Consider the following 14176-nt stretch of genomic DNA (forward strand, 5'->3'; position numbering starts at 1 on the left):
CATCCTGTATTTGTAGAAACAGTTGTCATTTTATTGCATTTCTGAATCTATGAAATCATTGGAAAATAGAATATTATGTTTTTAGCCTTCAAGATCTTGCTGTAAAAAAAGATTTGCTGATTCTCTGAGTCACTTAACATACTCTTAACACTTAAAATACCTCATACATCAAATTGACCCAGGAACATCATCTCTGTTCCTCACAAATGAACATAACAGGAGGGTTAACAATGTATTTATTTCAATTTATTTCTTATATAAGTCGCTGCAGAGTATAAGTCGCACCCCTTGCCAAACTATGAAAAAAGGGCGATTTATAGTCCGGAAAATACGGTAATTCCACAGTAAAAACTAAGAAACTTGTTTAAAACAAATCTGTTTAGTTTTTGTTTGGTTTATAGAAAAACAAAAGCGGAAAACAGATTAACATGACCACACGACTTGTTTTTTCCATACTTTGAAAAAAACGCAGATACATTTACAATAAATTGTATAGTTTGTACAATGTGCAAAAAAAGATAGTAAGATAGGAAGTTAAAACAATTTTAAAAGTGCCAAAACATTTCTGAAAAGCTGGATATGTTTTTTGCATTCAACCTTTTTTTCTTTCTTTTAAAACTTTTATTTTTCTTAAAATCACATGTCCCCGGGTGTTGTGTGCAGGAATAAGAAAGCAATCCAAATATGAGTTCAAATTTTTTTTTTCGTTTGCTTTTTTACATGATATTTGCCAGGGTATTAACATAACAAATCTACATGATCCACTAAAAGGCTTTAAAAAGTAGTGAAATTCAGGTAGTTGCTCAAACAGTTAAGAACTCCATATAGGGGAAAAGTTTCAAATTTTAATTTCATTTTTTGTCGAAAAAAATAATCTTGTAAATCCAGGTAAATGGTTAAAACTCTTGACATGCTAACTGGCAGTATGTCAAGAGTGTGCTTCTTTCTTGGATGTGTCCTGAAGGCTAACCATCTGCCAGACTTAAAATAACTGCCAGGTAATTTATTCAACATTAGTTTTTGGGAGCCTTTAAAAAAGTAACTTTGTTTATGTAGATCCTAGTAGCACACAACATGAGAGATGGTGAAAATATGGCCTGCCTTCCTACTACTGGTACCAATTTATTTGTGCAAAATTGCACTTTTTTTATATTGTTTTTGTTTTCTTCACTTTGTTTGAAAAAGAGTTGGGGCTGCATGGTGGTGCAAAAAAGGCCTATAATTAGTTTGGAAATAATCCTATTCTCCCTGCAAGCTTTTTTTTATATTAAAACAGGACAGCAGCTGTTAGCTGGGGAGCACTTTTTCTTTAGGTGCAAAGGGGGCAACTTGCCAAATATTTTAGTCAGTTTTGTTTCCCCTAAGATAAACTAAACAAATACATTAATTTGTTTTTGCTCCCATTTGTCATGAGATGAACTCAAAGATCTGAAAAATTTTCTGCAAACACAAAATTACGTTGGCCCAGAGGTGCAAGACCCGTTTACATTTAAAATACAACAACAACAAATCTCAGAACAAATGAACAAATACTGAAATCGCAAAACACAACAGCAAATCACTGAACAAAAATTAGAGTCTAAAGCACTAAAGCAAATCCGGGGGCAAATTACCAAATACCAAATCATAAAAAGCAATCCGGCTACAAATTACCAAATTCAGAAACACAACAACAAAAGCAAAGACACGGTTTCTAACAGAAAGGGATGTGATATAAAACCAATTGCGTATGAATCTTTAAAGCTGTTTGTTATTGTTTTCTTTATGTGAACATTATAAATACCGTATTTTCACGACCATAGGGCGCACCAGATTATGGGGTGCAGTTTCAGTTATGGGTGCTTTTTTCTGTATTTAAAACATACAAAAGGCCCACCAGGTTTTAAGTGCGGGCACTTTAAAACATACCAGTAAAACATGCGTGCTAGTGTGTTTTAAAAAATGCAGCGGGAGCAAAACCGAGTTGGTTGTGATTTATGATTTATTTTTTCAGTCATCAATACGCATCCAAAAATCCATCAAAGTCCTCATCTTCTGTACCTGAAATGAACAGCTGGGCTAAATTTCTATCAAACAGGCAAGGCTCCCTTTCGTCATTGTCAGAATCCGTCTCGTTGCCATGCGCCTCCTCAAATATGATGCCAGTTTTTGTGAAAGCTTGAAGAAAGCAGACACGCGTTGAACTTTGATCAACCACCAGGGTTCACCCCCCTCGTTCGGACCCTCAGAGCCTCCAGAGGGTGTTAAGTCAAAGAACCAGTCTCAGTTCAGAGGAACTTTCGTTATTACTTTTTTTAACTTCTACAATCCATTCAGAAAATGACCCAACTTTTTTTTTGAAAAAGATTAAGAAATCATTATAAAAGCATTAGGCATTAGTACTAGCACCTGAGCTTTAAGAACTGCTGCTTTACTATTAAAACCATTAATTCAACTGTTTGAAATATGTATATTTGATCCTTTCATTAGTAGTGGCCTTTCACTCTGCTGTTCTCATTTGACACCCTTCTAAAGTCTTCTTTAGAAGACCCCCAAAATTTATATAAAATGTTCAGGCTCCACCACTTTTGTGACTATCACAAATTGAGGTTTCCAGACATCAGGGTTACATCTGAAAGGTGGAAGCAAAGCAACTGTTGCAAATTTATATTCAGGGGTGAGGAATCTTAGATTTTACCTCCAAAATCACTTTTTTTAAATATATAACAAAACAGTGAGATACTAAGCTCCAAAAACAGAAAACAATCTCCTTTAAAGCCGGAAACTGTATTTGCATTGCCTGGGAGACTTAAAAAAAAAAAGGCTCACAGAAAGCTGCACAAAGTACACGCAGCACAGAGAGGGAAGACATGAGAAGACATGAGGCAAGAGAGGGTGAGTGCGTGCCATGTCTTACTTTTTTATCTGCACAAGCAGCACTCTGTAATGGCACTTGAAGGCTTCGCTGTAAACCACTTACTGTGTGATTTCAACAAGACTGTTTGCAGCTGCTCAATCCAAGAAGTAAAGTAGATAGGTCACCAAGCATGAGTGCACGATTAATTTTTTATAGGATATGTATTTAGGGAAGAGGATGCTATAAAAGAAAATATTCTCCTCTAGTTTCCCAGATTTAAAGCATCAAGCCATTGAAAACATATCAATTACTCCTTAATCGACTCAAAAAAATGTAAATATTACTTTTAGTGAGCAGCAGGGCATAAAACAGTGCACTGTTAGGTAATCAGAATACAAAAGTTTTCTGAAATTATGTTTAGGAATAGTTTGTAAAACTTGCTTTTTCCTTTGTAAACTTTCAGCCTTTTCATGAATTGTTAAAAATTGTCTCCTAATCTTTGTCATTTTGCTTCACTTCATTCTGGTTTAGAGGTATTCATTACAGTTGTCTTAGGGTTGATCACAATATCAACTAGAGAACCCAGGACAGATTATTTTATGTCCTAACAGTAAAACCTTAAGTTGAAAGGACACCTGCCTCTGTCAGAGAACATTTTTTACCACCTTTTTTTTAGAGTCCTGTAATTTGAGGCACTTTACAAAGTATTATCACTTAACACAAAAATTGAATTTGAAGAGGAAAGATCATTCAGAGGCATCCTTAGAAATCAAAGGTAATATTTCAGAAAGTGTGCAGCCCTGAGTCCCTCCTATTCATCCACTGATCCAGGATTTTTAAAAGAACCCTTAAATAGATGGTCCATATTATGTCTTATACGAGGCCTGATCCTAAAAGCACTTCTCCTTTTTGGCTCGCGTACTGTACGGCCCAGTGCACTCTTTCAGCAGAGAGTCAATAAATCACAGTGTGGCTTCAGACACACTTTGAAGAAGTACCTACTGCCTTGTCTCTCAAACTGAGGCTGCAGACTCAAATCAGCCTTTAATCCGCGCAAGTGTCTGTGTGTGAGTAATAATAAGTATTGTGAAGTTTGCATCAGGCTAAATGCCATAGAGATGTATGAAACTGCTGGATACTGAACAAAAAACAACTTAGCTCAATGTGAAGTTTGCACTCAAGACCTGATGGGATAACAGCAAAGCAGGTGGCAGATGTTTGGAGTTTAGTGTAACTCTATGGGAGATGGACATGGAAGGGATCATCCTGGAATGTATTCATCACCTGGATCTACACATTTTCCTTTTGAATTTATGTCATCTATAAGACGCACCGAACTATAAGGCGCATTTACCTCTTCAGACCCAAGCTAATACTTGAGTTAACCCTCTGAACACAGAGTCGCAGTCCCAACCTTGGTTTGGTTTTGTACCCTCTGCCAGAGCCTGCGTCGGCATGTGCTACATGGTCAGTTCAGGTACCATCGAACAGGCTGTCAAACGTACAAGAGTTGACAAATTACTATTTACAATAAATTGGTGGAATTGAACCACTCAAGACAAAGCATCTGTTGCATTCACCGTGACTCTGGAGCTTGGCGTGGCTACAGTAGAGGCATTTGCCATGTTAGCATATTCACAATACCTGTAACTCCCAACCTTGATTTTAATGCATACAAAAACAGACTGATACCCCTAAACAAACTTTACTGTGACAACGCTAACTCCCAACCTAGTTATTAACATGTAGCACGTTAACTGAACATCCATAAACTGGTTTCAAAAGTTCTTACAAACACAGATATTGCAATACTTCACCGCGTCATGAAAAATAACAAACTGGGCCCATACTCACTCACTCATTCACACAGTCAGTTATTACCCCCGGGGGAAAAACCTGTTGCAGGCCTGAAAAAAATCACCGACTTCCTTAGCCTTCCGTGCAGAGCCGTCCTCCGTTCTCCTTGGAGCAGCTCCATGCAGTTGCTCCGACCTTCCACAGCACCTGCCGTCTGTCGAGGGGAAAATCCAACGTGCTCAGCGCTGCAGCTCCGCTCCGTGGGCGGGCTCCGGGTTATGGAGTGATTTTTCTGCCACCACGTTGCACACAAAACTTTCTAAGTTGAACACAAAACTTTCTAAGTTTTTTGCTCAAAAATTTTTTTTTTGCTTTCAAAAACGTTTTTTTGCGTTTGCAAAACACATTTTTTGCGTGCGTTGTGTCAAATCTAGCTTTTGTCCTATCTTTGATTTTGCTGACTACTTTGAGCGCGACTTAGTGTGATATGACTGCCACTGGCAACGCCAAAAAGAAATTTGCATACATTGTGTATCATCTCACTTTTTTCCTATCTTTGCTGAGTTAAGTTTCGGTTTGACGTGACCAAGCTGCCATCAAACAGCTGCTGATTGGTGTCTCTGTCTCATATTGACGGTACGCCGAGGCAGACATAGACTTTGGACTTTGTGTCGGTTCTGTTCTAACAGGGTTCTGCCGTTTTCAACGATTCTGGCCCGTTTCTCTCAGAGTAAAACCCAGAAGGAGCAGCAGAGCTGCTAAAATCAAACAGAGTTTAGTATTTATTCATGTCAGTGTAGTGATGAACGTGTTTAAAATGTCCACAGCAGAAAAAAACATGTCCAAACTCCGACTCCGTCCAGCAGGGAAGCAACACTTTTTAAGATTTGTGTCTGAACTATTGTTTTATTTTAGTCAAAATTGTTGAAATATTAAGAGAAAATAGCATTTTTTATGACTAATATTTTTTAACTTTGGACAAACGCTTACAAGTTCTAAAACATAAATGATAATAAAAGTCAAAAAATGCCTCTTCTGTGTTATATACATTGAGTTTACTGTGGTGAGCCATCATTCTTTTGCATAGTATTGCTGTTCATCTGATCCCAAACACGTGTGCAGCATCAAATAATATGTGCTTTGAATCTTTTATTGTTTTGTTTTAACAAACAGACCTTAAAGAAAATCACACTTTTCACTAATATTTTGCTCTGCAGGATTCACAGATCACACAGACCTGTTGATGTAATGTCAGCTGATAAACATGACAGTTTCAGGAGATCCTCAGCCATAAATTAAAAAATCTGACTTAATAAAAATGAACTAATGCTAAAAAAAGAAAGTATGAATTATTGTTAAAATTATATTTAAAAAAATGAAAACATCTTCATCCAAAAATACAAAAATGAGGGTAAAAAGTCCTGTTAGAACAGAACCGACACAAAGTCCAAAGTCTATGTCTGCCTCGGCGTACCGTCAATATGAGACAGAGACACCAATCAGCAGCTGTTTGATGGCAGCTTGGTCACGTCAAACCGAAACTTAACTCAGCAAAGATAGGAAAAAAGTGAGATGATACACAATGCATGCAAATTTCTTTTTGGCGTTGCCAGTGGCAGTCATATCACGCTAAGTCGCGCTCAAAGTAGTCAGCAAAATCAAAGATAGGACAAAAGCTAGATTTGACACAACGCACGTAAAAAAATGTGTTTTGCAAACGCAAAAAAACGTTTTTGAAAGCAAAAAAAACAATTTTTGAGCAAAAAACTTAGAAAGTTTTGTGTTCAACTTAGAAAGTTTTGTGTGCAACGTGGTGGCAGAAATATCACTCCATACCGGGTCGCGCTCAAACAAGAAACTCCAAAACGGAAACTTTCAGTTACCTTTTCGGTCACGGGAAACCACTCTCAAGTTTTCCACCTGACTTTCTCAGAGGAAAGTTTCCTGTTTTCCCCGTCTTCTTCTTCACCTTCACGTGTGCTTCTACGTCCAGAAACTTCTTTTTTCTTTTCTCCCTTTTTCTCTTTGATCCTTTCCTCAGCCAATCAGCTTAGTCCAATCAAAATCAAAGAAAACTCCACAGAACACTCCGCATTTCTTCGAAATAAAATATAGTCCTGTAAACTGATTCTGTTGAGGTTTCATAATCCAAAATAATTCAATAAACAACAATAACATTGTTATTTACAATCAACCCATTTTCTTATAGTTAAATCTGTGTCATGACCCAGACTTATTCAAACATATTCCTTTTAGTAACTCTGTAATATCAATATTAATACTAATATTGATCATTTATGGGATTAATTTATATAATCCTCCTCTTTTTTCTTCTCGGGGCTACAAACATGTAAAAAAAGCACGATCTACTGCAGCAACATGTTAGCTATGGACAAATTCATTATAAAACCCAACCAAACATTCTGAAAGAGTGACCTGTACTTCTCAAAATTGCTTAGACATTAGTAAACACAACCAGAAATAATCCATATTTGACCCTTGTGCTATCCTAGGCACTTTAACATTGGGAGTTGGGTCATCTAGACCCACTAGACAGTGCGCTGAACCTTTTTTTTCAATGATTTGTGATCTTCACTGGTGTCCATGAATTACATGAAATCCTTTCCACCTTTATCCACCTTTGTCATGGGAGGGATAACACATCAATGTAAGGGTGGTGTCATCTAAGATAGCACAAGGGTTATGTTAAGTATTGTTTTTTTTTAGGTTTTACTTTATCAAACCCCAAGGCAGGAATCTAAGCAATTCTTACTCTGTATGTTAACATACATTCTGTTCTTGGGAGAAAAAGCCTGATATGGCATTTTGTAAAGCATGTTGATATACAGAGAATCTGAGTAAAATTAACAAAAAATCTGTTTTTCTGCTATCCAGAACCCCTGCTATGATTGGCTGCTCCTTTGTGGTGGATCGGGAATACTTTGGTGAGATTGGCCTGCTGGATCCCGGCATGGAGGTCTACGGAGGCGAAAACATAGAGCTGGGCATGCGGGTAAAAGAAAACACATTATAACCCAAACTGAGAGCAAAACGAGAATGTGTTTTATTTAATGAAACTTTTCAAATATTAAAAGTCACTGTGTTAACATGAAAAAGGAATTTCTCAAAGAATTGCCACAGGAAAATGTTGGTTTGCTCTAAGGCGGGCTAGTTTTGTGTATTTTTCACCGTAAAGCTGTAATTATAATTCCAATATTTGTAGGCATGATGCTTTTGTGTCATTTGGACTGTCTATAAGCTTATATTCTAAAACAACTTATGATGGAGATTTTTCACGATGTCTGGCTGGATGGAGCTTCAGTAAGAAAACCTAGAGGCGTCAACTGTATCCATGATTGAACCAATTTTTACTTAGAGGTGGAAGAAATTCCCCCTACCAAAAAAAAAGGAAACATTTTAATCCTCAACCCAAAGGCTCTAAAAACCTGCATTTGGGGAAATGCAGATCACTTTTTTCCTTCTCCGTTTGAATTCAAAAAACGTTTCTTTCTAGTGGAACTGTTCAGAATCTGGACACAGTCCTCAAACCTTATTAGAATGAGAAATGCTTGAAATATCTAATTTTTCATTTAATGCAGTCTACACATCAGTCGCAAAGTTTGAATACACCTCTGAAATGTTTGCTGCCTTTGAAAAAGCACAAAAACACAAACTTGACAATACATCTTGGTTAACAAAGTGGCTTAGTGCTTTATTGAAGTTTGAACATTTATGGTTATTGATGACCATTTTAAAGCCTCCAATTCTCCTGCACAAAGTAGTTTTTTGCTCAACTGCTATAAAATGTTTGTGGCTTGTTGCCACTTACATGTAGAAACACCACAACATTTTTGTATAAACAGCCTTCCTTGAGGTAATAATGTTTTGTTTTTCCGTGTGGACGTTTACATGCCTAAGAGGATTTCCCTGGGAAAAATCTACTTAATAACTACAAATATCATGACCTCATCTCTTTTTAAACCAGCTTGGTCTCACCTGGTTGCCTCAATAGCAGGTGGTGCCCTGCTGATAAGTGCCCGAAGATCGCCTGCTTCCCTGCCTATGACTTGATGGCCTGTCTGAGAGCTTCTTGCTTCCATGTTTGCCTTCATTGCCATTACTGCTCCGTTGTTTTGCCCGCTGCGTGCCTGATCTGTGGGGTGAGACCAGTTCAGTTCGGACCTTCCTTGGCTTGGATTTGGATCCGGTGGTTTTGCCCGATGGTGCCTCTCTCTCTTCTCCTCCACCTTCTCTGGATGCTCACAATGCACAGTCATGGATCCGCAGTTTCCCTCTCTCACCATGAAAGGGAGTGAAGTGAAGTAAAGGGACTTAAGCTTTCTGCAACTCCTCTCAATCTGGAAATAACTCTGGTCTCCTTTCGTGTGCCTGATACTCACTGGTGGATAAAGGAGTCATAGCCAAGAAATGCAGGACTTGCTGGTCTCTTATTAATAAATGTTAAAACACTAACAATTCTGACCAGTGTGCTGTTCTGGGATCCATTCACTCATGCACTTGATAGTATATACTGGCCATCATATGGATCTTGCAGCTGATCAGACTTGAAGGTCAATGTCGAAAATACCAAAGGCTTAATGCACTAACAGCTCCCCCTCTTCCCACAGGGGAGGGCGCCTTTCCTCCCCAGCAGCCTACTGAACCACGGATTCCTCCTCCAGAATGTATTTCGGGGAACCCAACAGAATGCTGAGCCTTTTTGTCTAAGTTCTCCATGGATTTTGGACTCATTTCCCACTGAAGGAAGGGTGGCTTACTGTATGTGATTACCCTTCTCTCAGGTCAGGCACATCTGTGGGGCACGGCAGAATGGAAGAGAAACTAACAGGCATGTAGATCCTTTTTCCGAAGCCCAAAGAAGTGTGTTTGACCCAGTTCAGCCACACAATGGTTACCCACCCTTAAACAAGGTAACAGATCCGTGGATGAGTTCTGTACAGATATTAGAACCTTGGCAGCAGACTCAAAGTGGAATGAACAATCTTTGTATGATCACTTTTATCAGGGGCTGGATGACCAGATAATGGATGAACTGGATGCTTGTGATCTTCCTATGGGTCCGGATGCCCTAATGGATCTGGCATCCCAAATTGACAGGCGGTTGAGGGAGCGGCGTTCAGAGAGGGCACATAAGACTCACACCTTTTATGCTCAAACTCCTGTGTCACTCTCCAGAGACCAGGATGACGGACGGGACCAAGAGGACCCAATGTAGTTGTGTAGAACCCAGTTGTCGACTCAGAAGAGAGAGAATTTGAAAGAGAAGGGAATGCTTCTACTGCTCCGCTCCAGGGGCCTCATTTATAAAACTTTGCGTAGGAATTGCGTCAGAAGTGGCGTACGGATGAAACATAGGATGTGCGTACTCACAGAAATATTCGGATTTATAAAACCGTGCGCACGCACATCCTACGCATCTTTCCCTTAACCCTTGTGCTATCTTAGATGACCCCACCCTTACTTTGACGTGTTCTCCCTACCATGACAAAGGTGGATAAAGGTGGAAAGATTTCATGTAATCCATGGACACCAGTGAAGATCACAAATCATTGAAGAAAAAAGGTTCAGAGCACGGTCTAGTGGGCCTAGATGACCCAACTCCCAATGTTAAAGTGTCTAGGATAGCACAAGGGTTAATAAATCACAACCGATTCTAAATGCAGCGCAGCTTTTGCGGCTTCATGACACGCCCATAGTTGCCCATAAATAGTCCTTGGAACGCCCACAAATGAATATTCATTGATTGCGAAACCATGGCACACACCGAGAGGAAATCAAAAAAACGTAACTTCACTCAATGTGAAGTAGAAGTTATCGTTGGCGAGGTGGAAAAGAGGAGAAAAGTGTTGTTTTGAGGGCACAGTGTGGGCATTACTAATGCCAAAAAGGCACGTGAGTGGCAAATGGTGGCAGACGCCGTAAATGCTGTAGCCTCACAACCTCGGACAGGGGGGGACCGGAGCGCCAGATGCACCGGGTGACGCGTGGTTCCTCCGAGTGCTCCTCTGTAACGCCGGGCCCAAAAGCCCGCAGAGGTCCAAAAGGACGGCTCGAGGAAGTCGGAACCGGCTCATAAGCCACTCATAACAGGTCTTGCTGTCTAAAGATGCGTTCACTCCGAATTCTTCCATTTGCCACATCTTCTAAGAGCACAAGATCAGCCATTGTGTGTCATTACGCATTGTGATGGGGCATATTATTTCCCTCCATTTAATTACATCTGACAAGCTACAGATGTCGGTAATAATCGACGTGGAGAGGGGAAATTGTTCAGCGCAAATGTAATTTCTTGTGGCTTTCTGAATGGTTGAGACATACGCCATACATTGTTTTATCAAAAATAAAACAAACTAAAGGCATATGCATGAATACCATAATTCCATAGCTTCTATCTAGCCACAGGGGTTGCAAGCCAGTAACTTCTGTGCCGGTCCCAAGCCCGGATAAATAGAGAGGGTTGCGTCAGGAAGGGCATCCGGCGTAAAAAATTGCCAAAATAACCATGCGAATCATCCACAACACTTTAGACATACCGGATCGGTCGAGGCCCGGGTTAACAACGACCGCCACCGATGCTGTTAACCTACAGGGTGTCGGTAGAAATTTGACTACTGTTGGTGGAAGAAAGAGGGGAGGCAGAAGGGTCCGTGGCCAGAGAGAGAAGGGAAAAGGCAGGAACATAGGTTTGAGAATAGGGACTCTTAACGTTGGCACAATGACAGGGAAAGGCAGAGAGCTGGCAGACATGATGGAGAGAAGGAAGGTAGATGTACTGTGTGTGCAGGAGACAAGGTGGAAGGGCAGCAAGGCACGTAGTATTGGAGGAGGATACAAACTGTTCTATCATGGTGTTGATAGGAAGAGAAACGGGGTAGGAGTGATTCTGAAGGGGGAGTTTGTAAACAGTGTTCTAGAGGTGAAAAGAGTCTCAGACAGGATGATGAGCCTAAAGTTAGAAATTGAAGGGGTGATGGTGAATGTAGTCAGTGGGTATGCGCCACAGGTTGGCTGTGAGTTAGAAGTGAAGGAGAGATTCTGGAGTGAGTTGGATGAGGTCATAGAGAGTTTTCCCAGAGGAGAGAGAGTTGTTATTGGAGCAGACTTTAATGGGCATGTTGGTGAGGGCAACAGAGGTGATGAGGAGGTGATGGGCAGGTTTGGTGTGAAGGAAAGGAATCTGGAGGGACAGATGGTGGTGGACTTTGCGAAGAGGATGGAAATGGCTGTAGTCAACACTTACTTCCAGAAGAGAGAGGAACATAGAGTGACATACAGAAGTGGAGGTAGGAGTACTCAGGTGGACTACATCCTATGTAGACGAGGTCATTTGAGAGAGGTTAATGACTGCAAAGTGGTGGTAGGAGAGAGTGTAGCCAGACAGCACCGCATGGTGGTGTGTAAGATGACTCTGGAGGTCAGGAAGAAGAAGAGAGGGAAAACAGAAAAGAAGACCAAGTGGTGGAAGCTACAGAATGAAGAAACTTGTGAGGAATTTAGGCAGAAGTTGAGGCAGGTCCTGGGTGGTCAGGATGAGCTTCCAGAGGACTGGGAAACTACAGCAGAGATTATCAGGGAAACAGGTAGGAAGGTGCTAGGTGTGTCATCTGGAAAGAGGAAAGACGGTAAAGAGACTTGGTGGTGGAATGAGGAAGTACAGGAATGCGTCCAGAGGAAGAGGTTGGCTAAAAGGAAGTGGGATGTAGAAAGGACTGAGGAAGGTAGACAGGAGTACAAGGAAGCGCAGCGTAAAGTGAAGAGAGAGGTGGCAAAGGCCAAACAGAAAGCTTACGATGAGCTATATGACAGGTTAGACACAAAGGAAGGAGAGAAGGACTTGTACAGGCTAGCCAGACAGAGAGACAGAGATGGGAAGGACGTGCAACAGATAAGGGTGATTAAGGACAGAGATGGAAAGGTGCTAACAACCCAAGAGAGTGTACAGAAAAGATGGAAGGAGTATTTTGAGGAGCTGATGAACGAGGAAAATGACAGGGAAAGAAGGGAGGAAGATGTGGTTGTTGTGGAGCAGGAAGTAGCAGAGATTGGAAAGGATGAGGTTAGGAAGGCTCTGAAAAGGATGAAGAGCGGAAAGGCCGTTGGTCCTGATGACGTACCTGTGGAGGTATGGAAGTGCCTAGGAGAGACAGCAGTGGAATTTCTAACAAGGTTGTTCAATAGGATTTTAGAGAGTGAGAAGATGCCTGAGGAATGGAGGAGAAGCGTTCTGGTCCCAATCTTTAAGAACAAGGGTGACACGCAGAACTGCAGCAACTATAGAGGAATAAAGTTGATGAGCCACACAATGAAGCTGTGGGAAAGAGTAGTGGAAGCCAGGCTTAGGAAGAAGGTGGAGATTTGTGAGCAGCAGTATGGTTTCATGCCCCGTAAGAGCACCACTGATGCCATTTTTGCTTTGAGAATGTTGATGGAAAAGTACAGAGAAGGTCAGAAGGAGCTGCATTGTGTGTTCGTAGATTTAGAGAAGGCGTATGACAGGGTGCCGAGGGAGGAGCTGTGGTACTGTATGAGGTCGTCTGGAGTGGCAGAAAAGTATGTCAGAGTAGTTCAGGACATGTATGAGAGAAGTATGACGGTGGTGAGATGTGCTGTAGGTCAGACAGAGGAGTTCAAGGTGGAGGTGGGACTACACCAAGGATCAGCTTTGAGTCCTTTTTTGTTTGCTATGCTGATGGACAGGCTGACAGACGAGGTAAGACAGGAATCTCCCTGGACAATGATGTTTGCGGATGACATTGTAATTTGCAGTGAGAGTAGAGAGCAGGTGGAGGAACAGCTAGAGAGGTGGAGGTTTGCTCTGGAAAGAAGAGGTATGAAGGTCAGTCGTAGTAAGACAGAATACATGTGTCTGAACGAGAGGGATCAAGGTAGAAGCGTTAGGTTACAGGGGACTGAGGTGAAGAAGGTGCAGGAGTTTAAGTACTTGGGGTCAACAGTTCAGTGTGATGGGGATTGTGGAAAAGAGGTGAAGAGGCGAGTGCAGGCAGGTTGGAGCGGTTGGAGGAAAGTGTCAGGAGTGTTGTGTGACAGAAGAGTGCCAGCAAGACTCAAAGGAAAGGTGTACAAGACAGTGGTGAGACCAGCTCTGCTCTATGGGTTAGAGACGGTAGCAGTGAGACAGAGACAAGAGGCTGAGATGGAGGTAGCGGAGATGAAGATGTTGAGGTTCTCCTTAGGAGTGACCAGGTTAGACAGGATAAGGAACGAGTACATCAGAGGGACGGCTCATGTTGCCTGTGTCAGCGACAAAGTCAGAGAAGCCAGACTGAGATGGTTTGGACATGTTCAGAGGAGGGATAGTGGATATATTGGTAGAAGGATGTTGGAGATGGAGCTGCCTGGCAGGAGGGCAAGAGGACGGCCAAAGAGGAGATACATGGATGTCTTAACAGAGGACATGAAGTTGGCTAATGTTAGGGTAGAAGATGTCCATGATAGAGTGAGGTGGAAAAGGATGATTCGCTGTGGCGACCCCTGATGGGAAAAGCCGAAAGAGAAAGAAGA

The 14176-nt window shown here is 41.3% G+C and overlaps 1 protein-coding gene across 2 annotated transcripts in view; it reads left to right on the top strand.

The window, feature by feature from the left end:
* The window catches only part of galnt9 (polypeptide N-acetylgalactosaminyltransferase 9), a 173400-nt gene that overhangs the window by 112258 nt on the left and 46966 nt on the right, over positions 1–14176 (top strand). For both annotated transcript variants that reach the window (XM_023958682.2, XM_078952666.1), the window contains one exon: positions 7529–7646. In XM_023958682.2, coding sequence (XP_023814450.1) covers positions 7529–7646 — 118 coding nt within the window. The remainder of the gene's footprint in view (positions 1–7528; positions 7647–14176) is intronic.

Source organism: Oryzias latipes, chromosome 9 (assembly GCF_053564925.1).
Source record: "Oryzias latipes strain Hd-rR chromosome 9, Olatipes_Hd-rR_3.1".
Classification (NCBI taxonomy): Eukaryota; Metazoa; Chordata; class Actinopteri; order Beloniformes; family Adrianichthyidae; genus Oryzias; species Oryzias latipes.